The 17,828-nt window shown below is 47.6% G+C and overlaps 1 protein-coding gene across 1 annotated transcript in view; it reads left to right on the forward strand.

Annotated features, from left to right (window-relative positions):
- Window positions 1-1,527: 1,527 nt before the first annotated feature.
- Window positions 1,528-17,828, forward strand: part of LOC135291930 (sodium/potassium-transporting ATPase subunit alpha-3-like) — a 41,507-nt gene continuing 25,206 nt past the window's right edge. The window contains 7 exon segments of the mRNA XM_064406175.1: window positions 1,528-1,699; window positions 8,493-8,616; window positions 9,824-9,883; window positions 12,172-12,375; window positions 13,482-13,595; window positions 14,352-14,486; window positions 16,062-16,319. Coding sequence (XP_064262245.1) covers window positions 1,695-1,699; window positions 8,493-8,616; window positions 9,824-9,883; window positions 12,172-12,375; window positions 13,482-13,595; window positions 14,352-14,486; window positions 16,062-16,319 — 900 coding nt within the window. The 5' untranslated portion in view covers window positions 1,528-1,694.

The following is a 17,828-nucleotide window of genomic DNA, read 5'->3' on the forward strand; positions in this document are numbered from 1 at the left end:
CTACATTTCCCCCCAATTTTTTCCCCAGATTTCACCCCAATTTTCCTGGATTTTTTTCCCAATTTCCCCGCATTTCCCCCCAATTTTCCCGGGATTTTTTCCCATTTTTCCCCCCCTCATTTTTCCCATTTTTTCCCGCATTTTTCCCAATTTCCCCGCATTTCTCCCCAATTTCCCCCCAATTTTTCGGGGATTTCCCCCCAATTTTTCGGGGACTTTCCCCCAGTTTTTCTGGGATTTTCCCCCCAATATTCTCGGGATTTTTTCCCCAGTTTCCCCTCATTTTTCCCCATTTCCCCCTCGATTTTCTCCATTTTTTTCCTCATTTTCCCCAATTTTTCGGGGATTTTCCCCCAATTTTTTCCCGGGATTTTCCCCCCAATTTTCCCGGGATTTTCTCCCCCGTTTTCCCCTGAATTTTTCCCAATTTTCCCGCATTTTTCCCATTTTCCCCCCATTTTTCCCAATTCCCCCGCATTTCCCCCAATTCCCTCGCCCCTCCCCCAAGGTCACCCCAAGGCCGTTTCCGGGGGGGGGTCCCGGGCGGGGTGGGGGGAGGGGCGGCGCTCCCCCTCCCCCCGTTGCCGGGGACCCCCCGTTGCCATGGCAACGCCGTTGCCCCGCTCCCGTTGCCATGGCGACCGCGCCAGGATGCTGCGGCCGGGGGGGGGGGCGCTAATTAGGGATTAATTAAAGGGGTTTAATTACCGCGGGGGTTTTTTTTTTGGGGCCGATTTTGGGGAGGGGTCGCCGGTTTTTATTTTTGAAGATTTTTTTAAAATTTTTAAAAATGTTTTTAAAATTTTTTTTAATTTTTTTTTTTTGGGGGGGGGGCGCTGCGGTTTTTGGGCCGCATTGCGGCGGGCGCGGGGAGGCGTTAATTAGGGGTTAATTACAGCGGTTAATCAGCGCGGGGGGGGCGCATTGAGGGCGTTAATTTGAGGGGGGGGTCTCCTCTGATTTATTTTTTAATTTTTTTTTTTTGGGGGGGGGTCGCATTGCGGTTCGGGGGATTAATTAGAGAGGGGGTTATTTAATCAGCAGGGGGATTAATTAGGGTTGTTTAATTAGCGCTGGGGTCTCCCCGATTTTATTTTATTTTTTTGGGGGGGGGGGGGTCGCATTGCGGTGGGGGAGGGGCCGCGCTGCACTGCGCCAAGCGGGGGGGGAGGGGTTAAAAATGGGGGGGGGCGATTTTAATTACGGCGGGGCCTTAATTACAGAAGCGTCTTTAATTATAGGGAGCTTTAATCACGGAGAGGGCTTTAATTACCGAGGGGGCTTTAATTAAGGAGGGGGGTTTAATTAGGGGGGGGGGTCGCCTCGTCTGGAACCCCCCCGAATTTTCCACCCCCCCCACCAAAAAAAAAAAAAAAAAAAAAAAATTTAAAAAAAAAAAAAATCGGATCCGCAGTAAAAGGGGCGTGGCCGGGAGGGGAGGGGGCGTGGCCGGGAGGGGAGGGGGCGTGTCCGGCGCGCTCTGATTGGCCGCGCCCCGCGCCCCCTCCCCTCCAATTCCCCGCGCCCGCGCCCCCCGCCCCAGAAGCGCCGCGGCCGCCGCCGGCTCCGCTCCCGCTCCCGGCTCCGACCCCTCCCCAAATTCCAGGGGACCCTCGGGGACCCCCCCCCGGATCCCAGGGAAACCCCCAGACCCAAATCCGCGCCCCCCCCCGGGGCCGGGACCCGCCGCAGCCATGGGGGGTAGGTGGGGGAGGGGGAACTGGGGAGGGGGCGAGGGGGGAGGGGGAAATTGGGGGGGGGGGGGTCCTGAGAAATTTGGGGGAGGGATCTGATAAATTTGGGGGGGTTCTGATAAATTTGAGGGGGGGTCCTGATAGTTTGGGGGGGGGTCCTGATAAATTTGGGGGTCCTGATAAATTTGGGGGTCCTGATAAATTTAGGGGGGGTCTTATAAATTTGGGGGGGGTCCTGATAAATTTGAGGGGGGGGTCCTGATAGTTTGGGGGGGGTCCTGATAAATTTGGGGGTCGTGATAAATTTGGGGGTCCTGATAAATTTGGGGGTCCTGATAAATTTAGGGGGGGGTCTTATAAATTTGGGGGGGGGGTCCTGATAAATTGGGGGGGATCTGATAAATTTGAGGGGAGGTCCTGATAGTTTGGGGGGGGGTCCTGATAAATTTGGGGGTCCTGAGAAATTCGGGGGGGGGGGTCTGAGAGGTTTGGGGTGGGAGGGAAATTGAGGAGGGGTCCTGATGAATTTGGGGGTCCTGATAAATTCGGGGGGGGGGTCTTGAGAGGTTTGGGGGGGGTCCTGATAAATTGAGGGGAGGGAGAAATTGAGGAGGGGGAATTTGATAAATTTGGGGGATGTGATAAATTTGGGGGGGGTCCCGAGAATTTGGGAAGGGAGAGAAATCGAGGAGGGGTCCGGACAGGTGCGGGATGAGTGTGCAAGGGGCTGGATGAGTGTGCAAGGGGCTGGATGAGTGTGCAAGGGGCTGCAGGGGTTGCTGCAGCGGCGGGGGAGGGGCTGGGCGGGCGTGCAAGGGGCTGCAATGAGTGTGCAAGGGTCTGCAATGAGCGTGCAAGGGGCTGGGGTGGGGGTTTGAGGTTTGGGATGAGCGTGCAAGGGGCTGCAGTGAGCGTGCAAGGGGCTGCAATGCGTTTTTATGGATTTGTGTGAGTGTGCAAGGCTCGGTGTGGGCACGCAGGGGATCAGGGTGAGCGTGCAAGGCTCAGGACGGGTCCGGGATGGGCGTGCAAGGGGCTGCAGTGAGCGTGCAAGGGGCTGCAGTGCGTTTTTATGGTTTAGGATGAGTGTGCAAGGTCTGTGTGAGCACTCAGGGGATCAGGGTGAGCGTGCAAGGGGCTAGAATGCATTTTTTATGGTTTAGGATGAGTGTGCAAGGCTCAGGGTGAGCGTGCAGGGGGTCAGGGTGAGCGTGCAAGGGTCTGTAACGAGTTTTTATGGGTTTGGATGAGTGTGCAAGGCTCGGGGTGAGTGTGCAAGGCTCAGTGTGAGCGTGCTGGGCGCCGCTGCGGTGCCGCAGGGGCGTGCAAGGGACGGGGACGGGCGTGGAAGGTGCTGGAAGGGGGGGGGGGGGGGGACAGCGAGGGGACAGCGCTGGGCGTGCAAGGGACACCTTGGGGGACACCTTGGGGACACCCTGGGGACACCGAGGGGCGTGCAAGGGGCATTGAGGGGACAGTGCCAGGTGTGCAAGGGGCTGGGGGTTGTGCAAGGGACGCTGAGGTGACATTGAGGGGACATTGAGGGGCGTGCCAGGTGTGCCAGGTGTGCAAGGGACACCTTGGGGGACACCGTGGGGCGTGCAAGGGGCTGGGGACACCTCGGGGACACCTCGGGGACACTTTGGGGACACCGTGGGGCTGCTGCGTCACCGGGAGCCGCGCGCGTGTCCCCAAACGTGTCCCCAAGCGTGTCACCCGTGTCCCCTCGGTGTCCCCAGGCTTGTCACGCACGTCCCGAGCGTGTCACGAGTGTCCCCTGCGTGTCCCCCAGCCTGTCACGCGTGTCCCCCGCGTGTCCCCGCGGCCGTGGCCCCGTGCCAGCCGCGCCACCGGGCCCGGGATTGTCATGGCCGCAAATCCCGGTGTCCCCAAACCCGATGTCCCCAAATCCCGGTGTCCCCAAATCCCGATGTCCCCAAACCCCGATGTTCCTGTGTCCTTGTCCCCGCGCCAGCGGCCTGGCCAGGCCCTGAAGTCCCTGTCCCCGTGTCAATCCCGATGTCCCCAAATCCTGGTGTCCCCAAACCCCGGTGTCCCCAAACCCCGATGTCCTCAATCCCAGTGTCCCCAAACCCCAATGTCCCCAAATCCCGCTGTCCCCTGTCCCCGTGTCGCTGTCCCCTCCCTCTGTCGCTGTCCCCTCCTGCTGGCACTGTCCCTGTCCCCACCCTGGTGCAAATCCCGGTGTCCCCAAACCCCGACGATGTCCCCCATGTCCCCATGTCCCTGTCCCCATCCCCCTGTCCCCGTGTCCATCCCGATGTCCCCGTGTCCTTGTCCCCGCGCCAGCGGCGCTGCCAGGCCCTGCTGTCCCTGTCCCCGTGTCCCTGTCCCCTCCCACTGTCGCTGTCCCCGTCCCTGTCCCCGTGTCCATCCCGATGTCCCCCTGTCCCCGTCCCTGTCCCCCGTCCCTGTCCCTGTCCCCGTGTCCATCCCGGTGTCCCCAAACCCCAACGATGTCCCCGTGTCCTTGTCCCCGCGCCAGTGGCGCTGCCAGGCCCTGATGTCCCTGTCCCTGTCCCCGTGTCCCTGTCCTGTGTCCCCATCCCTGTCCCTGTCCCTGTCCCTGTCCCCGTGTCAATCCCGATGTCCCCAAATCCCGCTGTCCCCCTGTCCCCGTGTCCCTGTCCCTGTCCCTGTGTCCCTGTCGCTGTCCCTGTCCCCATCCTGGTGCAAACCCTGATGTCCCCAAACCGTGTCCCTGTCCCCGTGTCCTTGTCCCTGCGCCAGCAGCCTGGCAGCGCCGCAAGGCCCCGTGTCCCCTTGTCCCCAAACCCCGATGTCCCCCAGACCCCGATGTCCCCGTGTCCTTGTCCCCGTGCCAGCGGCCTGGCCAGGCCCTGAAGTCCCCATCATGTCCCCAAACCCCGATGTCCCCAATCCGTGATGTCCCTGTGTCCCTGTCCCCGTGTCAATTCCTGTGTCCCCAAATCCCCGTGTCCCCAAACCCCGATGTCCCTGTCCCCCTGTCCCCGTGTCAATTCCTGTGTCCCCAAACCCCGATGTCCCCGTGTCCTTGTCCCCCGTGCCAGCGGCCTGGCCAGGCCCTGAAGTCCCCCTCATGTCCCCAAACGCCGATGTCCCCAAACCCCAATGTCCCTGTGTCCCTGTCCCCGTGTCAATCCCATTGTCCCCAAGCCCCGATGTCCCCAAACCCCGATGTCCCCAAGTCTTGGTGATGTCCCCCTGTCCCCCTGTCCCCCTGTCCTGTCCCTGTCCCTGGGCCCATCCCCAGCCCTGGAAAATGGAGAAATCCCATAAAAAATACAGAAATTAAATTAAAAATTGAGAAATTTCATAAAAAACAGTGATATTTAATTAAGAAATAGAGAAATAAAATAAAAAACAGAGAAATCCCAAAAACCCCAGATAAATTCAATAAAAAGAGAGAAATCCCATAAAAAAATAGAGAAATTAAATAAAAAATAGAGAAATTCCATAAAAACCAGTGAAATTAATAAAAAAAGAGAAATCAAATAAAAAAACAGAGAAATCCCCCCAAAAACCCCAGAGAAATTAAATAAAAAATAGAGAAACCCATTAAAATAGAGAAATCCTATAAAAATAGAGATATCCTATAAAAATAGAGAAATTAAATAAAAAACAGAGAAATCCGCCCAAAAAACCCCAGAGAAATTAAGTAAAAAATAGAGAAATTAAATAAAAATAGAGAAAACCTATAAAAAATAGGGAAATTCCATAAAAAACAAGGAAAATCCATAAAAATAGAGAACCTCATAAAAAATAGGGAAATCATATAAAAAACAGAGAAATTACTAAAAAAAATTGAGAAACCCCATAAAAATAGAAAAAATCCTATAAAAATAGAGAAATCAAATTAAAAACAGAGAAATTAAATAAAAAATAAACGAGGAAAACCCATAAAAAATAAATGGGGAAAATTGCCCCCCAAATAGGGAAACCCCATTAAAAAAATAGAGAAACCCCATTAAAAATAGAGAAATTACTCAAAAAATAGAGAAATTCAATAAAAAAATAGAGAAAGCCCATAAAAAAAAAAATCCCCCCAAATTGGGAAACCCCACAAAAAAGGGAAACCACTTTAAAAAAGGGGGAATTTCCCTCCAAAAATGAAAATTCCCACCCAAAAATGGAAAATCCCCCCCAAAAATGGGAATTCCACCCCTAAAAATGGGAATTCCACCCAAAACCGGAACAATCCCCTCCAAAAATGGAAAATTTCCCCTAAAAATGAAAAAATCCCCCCCAAAAATGAGAATTTCTCCCCAAAAAATTGAAAATCCCCCCAAAAAAATCTTGGGCTCCCCCCAAAAATTTGGGGTCCCCCCCAAAAAACCCGGGGGGAAAACCCAAAAATGGGGGGAAAAAAAAAAAAAAGCAAAATAAGGGAAAAAAATTAAAAAAAAAACCCAAAAAATCCGAATTTTGGGGAATCCCCCCCATTTTTGGGGTCCCCTCCCCCATTTTTGGGGTCTCCCCTCCCCCCCGGGCCCCTCCCCCCGCCCCTCCCCCCGCCGTTCCCACGCCGCCCCTCCCCCACCCGGATTAGCGGGGAGCAGATGGCGGGGGGGGTGGGGGAGGGGCGGGATCCCCTCCCCCCCCTTCCCCTCCCCCACCCCCCAAATCCCCCCCGGGCCGGGCGGGGGGGGGGGGGGGAGGGGCGGGGGGAGGGGCTGGGGGGGGATTTGGGGGGAAATTTGGGGATTTTGGGGCGAAATTTGTGGATTTTGGGGTCCCAGGGAGGAAATTTGGGGATTTTGGGGATTTTTTTGGGGGGAAATTTGGGGATTTTTTGGGGGGGAATTTTTGGATTTTGGGGGTCCTGGGGGCGAAATTTGGGGATTTTGGGGATTTTCTGGGGGGAATTTGGGGATTTTTGGGGGCAATTTGAGGGTTTTGGGGTCCCAGGGAGGAAATTTGGGGATTTTTTGGGGGGGAATTTTTGGATTTTGGGGGTCCTGGGGGCGAAATTTGGGGATTTTTGGGGCGAAATTTGTGGATTTTTGGGTCCCAGGGGGAAAATTTTGGGATTTTGGGGATTTTTTGGGGGGGAAATTTGGGGATTTTTAGGGGGAATTTTTGGATTTTGGGGTCCTGGGGGCGAAATTTGGGGATTTTGGGGATTTTTTGGGGGGAATTTGAGGGTTTTGGCGTCCCAGGGAGGAAATTTGGGGATTTTTTGGGGGGAAATTTGGGGATTTTTTGGGGGGAAATTTGGGGATTTTTTGGGCGGAATTTTTGGATTTTGGGGGTCCTGGGGGCGAAATTTGGGGATTTTTTGGGGGGAATTTTTTGGGGGGGGAATTTTTGGATTTTGGGGTCCGGGGGAGCGAAATTTGGGGATTTCGGGGATTTTCCTAGGTGGATGTTTTGGGGTATTTTGGTGCGATTTTTGGGGCCTTTCTCCGCCGGTTTTGGAGTGGTTTTTGGGGTATTTCTCCGCCGTATTTTGGGGTGTTTCTCTGCTATTTTGGGTGGGGTTTGGGGTATTTCTCTGCCGTTTTTGGGGTGTTTCTCTGCCATTTTTGGGGTATTTTGGGGGATTTTTCTTTGCTATATTTTGGGGGGATTTTGGGGTATTTCTCTGCCATTTTGGGGTGGGTCCTCTCCCATTTTTAGGTATATTTTCTGGGTAGTTCTCTCTTATTTTGGGGGTATTTTGGGTTATTTCTCCACCATATTTTGGGTGGGTTTTGGGGTATTTCTCTCCCGTTTTTGGGCCGGGTTTCTCTGTTATTTTGGGGTATTTCTCTGCCATATTCTGGGTGGGTTTTGGGGTATTTCTCTCCCATTTTTAGGGATATTTTGGGTTATTTCTCCGCCATATTTTGGGGGGGTTTTGGGGTATTTCTCTCCCGTTTTTTGGGATATTTCTCTGCCATATTTTGGGGGATTTCTCTGCCATATTTGGGGTGGTTTTTGGGGTATTTCTCTCCTGTTTTTGGGCCGGGTTTCTCTGTTATTTTGGGGTATTTCTCTGTTATTTTGGGTTATTTCTCTGCCATATTTGGGTGGGTTTTGGGGTGTTTCTCTCCCGTTTTTTGGGATATTTCTCTGCCATATTTTGGGGTATTTCTCTGCCATATTTTGGGTTATTTCTCCGCCATATTTGGGTGGGTTTTGGGGTGTTTCTCTCCCGTTTTTTGGGATATTTTGGGGGATTTCTCCGCCATATTTGGGTGGGTTTTGGGGTGTTTCTCTCCCGTTTTTAGGGATATTTTGGGGTATTTCTCTCCCGTTTTTGGGGTGTTTCTCTGTTATTTTGGGTGGGGGGTTTGGGGTATTTCTCTCCCGTTTTTAGGGGTATTTTGGGTTATTTCTCCGCCATATTCTGGGTGGGTTTTGGGGTGTTTCTCTCCCGTTTTTGGGCCAGGTTTCTCTGTTATTTTGGGGATTTCTCCGCCATATTTTGGATGGGGGGTTTGGGGTGTTTCTCTCCCATTTTTAGGGATATTTTGGGTTATTTCTCTCCCGGTTTTAGGGATATTTTGGGTTATTTCTCTCCCGGTTTTAGGGATATTTTGGGGGATTTCTCCGCCATATTTGGGTGGGTTTTGGGGTGTTTCTCTCCCATTTTTAGGGATATTTTGGGTTATTTCTCCGCCATATTGGGGTGGTTTTGGGGTGTTTCTCTCCCGTTTTTAGGGATATTTTGGGTTATTTCTCCACCATATTTGGGTGGGTTTTGGGGTGTTTCTCTCCCGTTTTTTGGGCCGTTCTCGGCCCGTTCCGGGGCTGCGGGGCCGCCGCCGGGGGCGGGGGGCTTTGGGGCCCCCCCAGTAACGGCCCCCCCCAGTTCGGCGGCTCCGACAGCTACCGCGTGGCCACCACGCAGGACAAGGGGGGCGACAAGGAGTCCCCCAAAAAGGGCAAGAGCAAGACCCGCGACCTCGATGACCTCAAGAAGGAGGTGGCCATGGTGAGTGGGGGGTTTGGGGTGAGATTTGGGGGGGTTTGGGGTGAAATTTGGGGGGTTTGGGGGGAATTCGGGGGGTTTGGGGGGAGTTTGGGTGGAAATCGGAGGATTTTGGTGGAATTGAGGAGAATTTGGGGAATTTGGGGGGAAATTGGGGGGCTCGGGGTGAAGTTGGGGGGTTTTAGGGTGAAATTTGGGGGGAAATTCGGGAGGATTTGGGGGTTTTGGGTGGAAATCGGGGGATTTGGGGGGGTTTTGAGGGAAATTGGGGAGGATTTGGGGGAAATTTACAGAGATATGGGGGTAAAATGGGGGATTTGGGGCGTTTGGGGGAAATCGGGGGGTTTGGGGTGAAATTTGGGAGAATTTGGGGGGTTTGGGGGGGAAATTCTGGTGGTTTGGGTGAAATTTGGGGGGTTTTGGGTGAAAATTGGGTGATTTGGGGGGAAATCGGGGGGTTTGGGGTGAAATTCGGGAGAATTTGGGGGGTATGGTGTGAAATTCGGGGGATTTGGGGGGAAATCCGGGGGTTTGGGGTGAAATTTGGGTGGCTTGGGGGGATTTGGGGCAAATCGAGGCGTTTTGGGGTGTAATTTGGAAGAATTTGGGGGGTTTGGGGGGGGAAATTCGGGGGTTTGGAGGGAAATTGGGGGGGTTTGGGGGTGAAATTTGGGGGAAAATTGGGGGGATTTGGGGGGTTTTGGGGGGAAATCGGGAGGTTTGGGTTGAAATTTGGGAGAATTTGGGAGATTTGGGGGGAAATTCGGGGGGATTTGGGTGGAATTGGGGGGTTTGGGTTGAAATTTGGGTGATTTGGGTGGAGGTTGGGGGGTTTGGGGTGATTTGGGGGGAAAATGACAGAATTTGGGAGGATTTGGGGGAAATCGGGGAGATTTGGGGGAATTTACGGAGATATGGGTGAAATTCGGGGGGTTTTGGGGGGAAATTTGGGGTCAAAATGGGGGATTTCGGGGGGTTTGGGTTGAAATTTTGGGGGATTTGGGGGAGTTTGGGGTTAAATTTGTGGGGATTTGGGGGAATTTTTGTGGGATTTGGGGCTTTCAGGATGATTTTGGGGGCGTTTTGAAGGATTTTGGGGGTTCCCCAGATTTTTGGGGATTCCCTGGATTTTTGGGGGGGGTCCCGGAATTTTGGGGGGGTCCCGGAATTTTGGGGGGTCCCGGAATTTTGGGGTGCCCCCTCCCCGCAGACAGAGCACAAGATGTCGATCGAGGAGGTCTGCAGGAAATACAACACCGACTGCGTCCAGGTACTTTGGGGCGAATTCCGGAGATTTTGGGGTCCCTGGGGGCGCCGGGAATCGCGGGCTGTCCCCCACCCCCTTTCCCCCTTTTTATCCGGTGATTTTGGGGCATTTTCAGGCGGTTTTGTGTCATTTTAATTTCATTTTTTGGTCATTTTTTTGGTCATTTTTACTTCAACTTCAGTTCATTTTTCAGTCATTTTTAGTTGATTTTTTTGGTCATTTTTAGGTCATTTTCTGTTCATTTCCCACTTTTTTTTTTTTTTTGTTGTTGTTTTTTGACTATTTCCCACCATTTTTTCACCATTTTTTCACCATTTTTTCACCATTTTTTCACCATTTTTTCACAATTTTTAGTTCATTTCCCACCATTTTTTCTCCATTTTTTCACAATTTTTAGTTCATTTCCCACCATTTTTTCTCCATTTTTTCTCCATTTCTCACACTTTTTAGTTTATTTCCCACCACTTTTTCACCATTTTTCGTTTGTTTCCCACCATTTTTTCCCCATCTTTAGGTAATTTTTTCCACCATTTTTTTCTCCCTTTTTTAAGTTGTTTTTAGGCCATTTTTCAGTCATTTTTCAGTCACTTTTCACCATTTTTTCCCACTAAACTCCCCAAATTTCACCACCCCCCAATTCCTGACGCCCCCAGGCTGTTCTCAAATATTCCAAAAAAGATCCAAAATCTTCCATGTTTTGAGATAATTTCAGGGCCATTTCTGCGTGGTTTTGGGGCCGTTTCAAGACAATTTCAGGTCATTTTTTAGGTTATTTTTACTTCATTTGTAGGTCGCTCTTATTTAATTTTCAGGTCATTTTTAGGTCATTTTTAGATCATTTTCTACCATTTTTGGGCTGTTTTCTCAGTTCTTTTTAGGTCATTTTTAGGTCATTTTCCTGTCATTTTCCAGTCAATTTTCGGTCATTTTCTGTTCATTTTTTCACCATTTTTTCACCATTTTTCATTCATTTCCCACCATTTTTTCACTGTTTTTGAGTCATTTCCCACCACTTTTTCACTGTTTTTGGGTCATTTCCCTCCACTTTTTTGGCCATTTTTTCAGTTGCTTTTCGGTCATTTTTAGGTAATTTTTCAGCCATTTTTCACCATTTTCCCGCCATTTTTTCACCGTTTTTCACCATTTTTAGGTCATTTCCCACAATTTTTTGGCCATTTTTCAGTTGTTTTTAGGACATTTTTTGGTCATTTTTCAGTCATTTTTAGACCATTTTTCAGCCATTTTCCAGCCATTTTTTGGCCATTTTTTGGTCATTTTCCAGCCATTTTTTCACCATTTTTCACCATTTTTCACCGTTTTTTCACCGTTTTTCACAGTTTTTCACCGTTTTTCACCGTTTTTTCGCCGTTTCAGGGCCTGACCCACAGCAAAGCCCAGGAGATCCTGGCGCGGGACGGCCCCAACGCGCTGACGCCGCCTCCCACCACCCCAGAGTGGGCCATTTTGGGGTCATTTTTTGGTCATTTTTTGGTCACTTTTTAGGTCACTTTTCCTTCATTACCAACCTTTTCTTTGCCGTTTTTTTGGGCCATTTTTGGGCCATTTTTTGGTAATATTTTAGGTAAATTTTTGGTCATTTTCCCCACCATTTTTTACCGTTTTTTGGGCCGCTTTTTGGGCCATTTTTAGTTCATTTCTAGTTGATTTTTCGGTAAATTTTTAGGCCATTTTTAGACAACTTTTTAGGTCATTTTTAGGTCAGTTTTAGACAATGTTTTTGATTATTTTTCAGCCATTTTTCAGTAATTTTTTGGTCATCTTTCAGTCATTTTTAGGTCATTTTTTTGCCATTTTTTGGTAATTTTTCACCATTTTTTGCCATTTTTTGTTCATTTTCCACCTTTTTCACCCTGTTTTTTTAGTTGTTTTGAGGACATTTTTGAGTCATTTCTAGCTCATTTTCCGTTCATTTCCCACCATTTTCTCACTCATTTTTTGGTCATTTTTCAGTCATTTTTAGCTCATTTTTTCACCATTTCTTCACCGTTTTTCACCGTTTTTTCACCGTTTTTCACCGTTTTTTCACTGTTTTTCACCATTTTTAGGTAATTTCCCACAATTTTTTGGCCATTTTTCAGTTGTTTTTAGGACATTTTTTGGTCATTTTTCAGTCATTTTTAGACCATTTTTCAGCCATTTTCCAGCCATTTTTCGGCCATTTTTTTGTCATTTTCCAGCCATTTTTTCACCATTTTTCACCATTTTTCACCATTTTTCACCGTTTTTTCACCGTTTTTCACCGTTTTTTCACCATTTTTTCACCGTTTCAGGGCCTGACCCACAGCAAAGCCCAGGAGATCCTGGCGCGGGACGGCCCCAACGCGCTGACGCCGCCTCCCACCACCCCGGAGTGGGTGAAGTTCTGCCGGCAGCTCTTCGGGGGCTTCTCCATCCTGCTCTGGATCGGCGCCATCCTCTGCTTCCTGGCCTACGGCATCCAGGCGGGCACCGAGGACGAGCCCTCCAACGACAACGTGCGGCCCCAAAAAACAATTCCCCTTTTTGGGGTGTTTGGGGATTTTTTGGGATTTTTTTGGGATTTTTTTGAGGGGTTTTGGGGGTGTGAGGGGGAAAAATGGGATTTTTATGGGATTTTTGGAGATTTTTATTTTAGGGAGGGTTTAGGGGGGTTGTTTGGGGTTTGGGGTTTTTTTTGGGATTTTATGGGATTTTTTGGGATTTTTTGGGATTTTTTTGGGATTTTTTTGAGGGATTTTGGGGCTGTGGCGGGGAAAAAAAGTGATTTTTGTGGGATTTTTGGAGATTTTTTTTGATTTTTGGGGGTATTTAGAAGATTGTTTAGAGTTTGGGGTTTTTTTGAGATTTTTTAAAAAATTTTTTTGGGATTTATTTGGGATTTTTTCGGATTTTTTGGGGGTTTTTTGAGGGGTTTTGGGTCTTTGGGGGAAAAATGGTATTTTTTGGGGATTTTTGGAGATTTTTTTGATTTTTGGGGGTATTTAGAGGATTGTTTAGAGTTTGGGGTTTTTTTGAGATTTTTTAAAAATTTTTTGGGATTTATTTGGGATTTTTTGGGATTTTTTTGGGGTTTTTTGAGGGGTTTTTGGGGGTGTGGCGGGGAAAAAATTGGATTTTTTGGGGGATTTTTTTGAGATTTTTTTTTAATTTTAGGGGTGTATTTAGGGGATTGTTTGAGGTTGGGGTTTTTTTTGGGATTTTTTGGGATTTTGGGGGGATTTTTTGGAGGGATTTTGGGGGTGTGGGCTTTAAAATGGGGCAAAAATGGCAATTTTAAGGGATTTTAGGTGAATTTTGGGCATTTTTTCGGGGGGGAACATTCTTGGGTCTTGGAAATTTCTGGGGTGGGGGGAGAGAAAGTGAAATTGGGGTGTTTTGATGGAAATTGGGGAGATTTTGGTGTCCTGAGGGTTTTTGGGATGTTCCGGGGGTGTCAAGACACCAAAATTTGGGGCCGAATCGGCGAAACCGCCACAAAAAAACCCGAAATAAAATCCCAACTTGGGGTGGGTTTTGGGGGTTTTTGGGGTGGGTTTTGGGGTTTTTTGGGGCGCAGAAGACCCCAAAAGTGACCCCAGACCCGTTTTTTGGGGCCCCCCAGCTGTACCTGGGCATCGTCCTGGCCGCCGTCGTCATCATCACCGGCTGCTTCTCCTACTACCAGGAGGCCAAGAGCTCCAAAATCATGGAATCCTTCAAGAACATGGTGCCCCAGGTGCGTTTTGGGGCAGGAAAGGCGGATTTTGGGGTTCCCGCAGGGTTTGGGGTCCTGCAGTTGAATTTTGGGGCGGGGAGCTCCCGTTTTGGGGTGAAAAATGCGAATTTTCAGCTCTAAAGGGCTCCGTGAGTTGGATTTTGGGGAGGGGTTTTGGGGGTTGGTTGTGGGCAGGGGGAGAAATTTGGGGTTTGGGGATTTTTGGAGATTTTTTGGGAGTTTTTTGGGATTTTTTGTGATTTTTGTGATTTTTTTGGTGATTTTTTTGTGATTTTTTTTTTTTGGGACTTTCTGGGGGACTTTTTTGGATTTTTTTAAATTTTATTTTTTAAATTTATTGAAATTTTGGGTGGGGGGGTTTGGGGATTTTTTGAGTTGCTTTTGGATTTTTTTGGGATTCTTGGGGTTTTTTTGGAGGATTTTTTTTTTTTTGAGATTTGTTTTGCATTTTTTGGGATTTGCATTTTTTTAGAGGGGAGGTTTTGTGATTTTTTTTTTTTATTTTGGGGGTTTTTTTTTTTGATTTTTGTTTTTTTTTTTTATTTTTGGGTTTTTTTGAGATTTTTTAAAAAAATTGTTTATTTATTGGGATTTTTAGGGTTTGGGTTTTTTTTTTTCAGAGAGGTTTTGGTGGCATTTTGGCTTTAAAACAGGGTTAAAAATGGGTGATTTTCGTGAACTTTGGGGGTTCCCGGGGTTCTGACGGCTCCGGAACTCCCGGAATTCCCGGAATTCCCGAAATTCCCAACTTTCCAGCAAGCCCTGGTGATCCGGGAGGGAGAGAAGATGCAGGTGAACGCCGAGGAGGTCGTGGTCGGGGACCTGGTGGAGGTCAAGGGCGGCGACCGAGTCCCGGCCGACCTCAGGATCATCTCGGCCCACGGCTGCAAGGTGGGGCCCGAAAAGCCGGGAAATCGACCCAAAAATACCGGGAAATCGACCCCAAAAAATCCTGGGAAATCAGTCAAAATATAGCCCAAAATATCCTGGGAAATCACTTAAAAAATACTGAGAAAAATACTGGGAAATCAACCCAAAAAATCCTGGGAAATCACTTAAAAAAATACTGAGAAAAATACTGGGAAAACAACCCAAAAATATCCTGGGAAATCACCTCAAAAATCCTGGGAAATCAGACAAAATATAACCCAAAATATCCTGAGAAATCAACCCAAAAATCCAGTGAAATCACTCAAAAAATACTGAGAAAAGTACCGGGAAATCAAACCAAAAATATCCTGGGAAGTCACTTAAAAAATACTGGGAAAAATACCGGGAAATCAACCCAAAAATGTCCTGGGAAATCACCCCAAAAATCCTGGGAAATCAGTCAAAATATAGCCCAAAATATCCTGGGAAATCGACCCAAAAATTCCGGGAAATCAACCCAAAAATGTCCTGGGAAATCACCCCAAAATATCCTGGGAAATCAACCCAAAAATGTCCTGGGAAATCACTCAAAATATCCTGGGAAATCAGTCAAAATATAGCCCAAAATATCCTGGGAAATCGACCCAAAAATACCGGGAAATCGACCCCAAAATTCCTGGGAAAACAGTCAAAATATAGCCCAAAATATCCTGGGAAATCACTTAAAAAATACTGAGAAAAATACTGGGAAAACAACCCAAAAATATCCTGGGAAATCACCTCAAAAAATACTGGGAAAAATACCGGGGAATCAACCCAAAAATGTCCTGGAAATCAGTCAAAATATTTTCAGGGAATTCACCCCAAAACCCCCCAGAATATTCAGGAAATTTTCCCCAAACGCCCCATAATTCACCCCAAAACACTGAATTTTCCCAAAACCCCTTGAATTCACCCCAACCCCCCCAGAATTTTCCCAAAACCACCAGAATTTTCAGGGAATTTTCCCAAATCCCCTGTAATTCACCCCAAAACATTGAATTTTCCCAAAACCCCCGTAATTCACCCCAAAAACTCCCAGAATTTTCCCAAATCCCCTGTATTCACCCCAAACTCCCAAAATTCACCCCAAATCCTCCAGAATTTTCCCAAAAAAAACCCCATCATTTTCAGGGAATTTTCCCAGAATCCCTGTAATTCACCCCAAAACGATGAATTTTCCCAAAACCCCCAGAATTCACCCCAAAACCCCCCAGAATTTACCCCAAATCCTCCAGAATTTTCCCAAAACCCCCAGAATTTTCAGGAAATTTTCCCAAAACCCCCTGAATTTTCAGGGAATTCACCCCAAACCGGTGAATTTTCCCAAAGCCCCCGTAATTCACCCCAAAAATCCCCAGAATTTCCCCAAATCTCCCAGAATTCACCCCAAAACACTGAATTGTCCCAAAACCCCCAGAATTCACCCCAAATCTCCAGAATTTTCCCAAAACCCCCCCAGAATTTTCAGGGAATTTTCCCAGAATCCCCCGTAATTCACCCCAAAACGATGAATTTTCCCAAAATGCCCGGAATTCACCCCAAACGCCTCCCCAGGTGGACAACTCCTCGCTGACGGGCGAGTCGGAGCCGCAGACGCGCTCGCCCGACTGCACCCACGACAACCCGCTGGAGACGCGCAACATCACCTTCTTCTCCACCAACTGCGTCGAGGGTGAGCCCCGGAATTTGGGGAGGGGTCCCCGGAATTTGGGGGGGATTTCGAAGCATTTGGGGCGGTTTTTCCCGGTTTTGTCCTGTTTTTTTCTGGTTTTTTTCCCATTTTTCAGGTTTTTTTTCCTGTTTTTTTCCTGGTTTTTTTCCCATTTTTTTCTGGTTTTTTCCCCATTTCATTCGGTTTTTTTCCCCATTTTTCCTGGGTTTTTCCTGGGTTTTTTTCTGGGGTTTTTTTTCTGTTTTTTATTTTTTATTTTTTTTTCCATTTTTTCCTGTTTTTTTCCAGGTTTTTTTCCAATTTTTTCTGTTTTATTTTCCCATTTTTTCCTGTTTTTTTCCTGTTTTTTTTTCCCTGTTTTTTCTTGGTTTTTTTTTTTTCCCCTGTTTTTCCCCCGTTTTTTCCTAGTTTTTTCCTGTTTTCTCCTGTTTTTTCCCATTTTTTCCTGTTTTTTCCTGCTTTTTTTCCTGTTTTTCCTGTTATTTTTCCTATTTTTTTCTGTTTTCTTTCCTGTTTTTTTCTGTTATTTTTCCTGTTTTTTCTGTTGTTTTTCCCATTTTTTTCCTGTTTTTTCCCATTTTTTCCTCTTGTTTTTCCCATTTTTTCCTGCCATTTTTCCCTTTTTTTTTCCTGCTGTTTTTTTCCCATTTTTCCCCATTGTTTTTCCCATTTTTTTCCCCATTTCCAGGCACAACTCGGGACATGACGACCATGGGTGATCTGGAGACATTTTGGGGCCAGTTTCCCATTTCTGACCTAATCTTCTCCATTTTTTCTCATTTATTTTCCAACTTTTCCCCCATTTTTTCTAATATTTTCTATTTTTTTCTAGTTTTTTCCCATTTTCCCCATTTTCTCCCCATTTTCAGGCACAACTCGGGACATAGTGACCATAGATGATGTGGAGACACTTTAGGGCCATTTAGAAGCCATTTTTGGGGCCGTTTTGATGCCATTTTGGCGCCATTTCGGGTCAATTTCCCATTTTTTCACCATTTTTTCCCATTTTTTCCCTTTTTCCCCCCGTTTTCCAGGCACGGCTCACAGCATGGTGATCACAGGTGAACCAGAACCACGTTTGGGGCCAGTTTCTCATTTCTGACCAAATCTTCTCCATTTTTTCTCAATTTTTTTCCGCTTTTCCCCCGTTTTTTCTATTTTTTTCTAATTTTTCCCCATTTTCCCCATATTTTCCCCCATTTTCAGGAACAACTCAGGACATAGTGACCATGGATGATGTGGAGACACTTTAAGGACATTTAGAAGCCATTTTGAGGCCATTTTGGTGCCGTTTTGGGTCAATTCCCCATTTTTCCACCATTTTCCCCCATTTTTTTCCCATTTTTTCCCTTTTTCCCCCCATTTCCATGCACAGCTCACAGCATGGTGATCACAGACAATCCAGAACCACTTTTGGGCCAGTTCCTCATTTCTGACCTAATCTTCTCCATTTTTTTCTCAATTTTTTTCCACTTTTTCCCCATTTTTCTAATATTTTCTATTTTTTTCCTCATTTTTCTCAATTTTTCCCATTTTTGCCTATTTTCAGGCACAACTCAGGACATAGTGACCATGGATGATGTGGAGACACTTTTAGGGCCATTTTGAAGCTGTTTTGGGGCCGTTTTGGTGCCATTTCGGGTCATTTC

Source organism: Passer domesticus, unplaced genomic scaffold, assembly GCF_036417665.1.
Source record: "Passer domesticus isolate bPasDom1 unplaced genomic scaffold, bPasDom1.hap1 HAP1_SCAFFOLD_150, whole genome shotgun sequence".
NCBI classification, from domain to species: Eukaryota; Metazoa; Chordata; class Aves; order Passeriformes; family Passeridae; genus Passer; species Passer domesticus.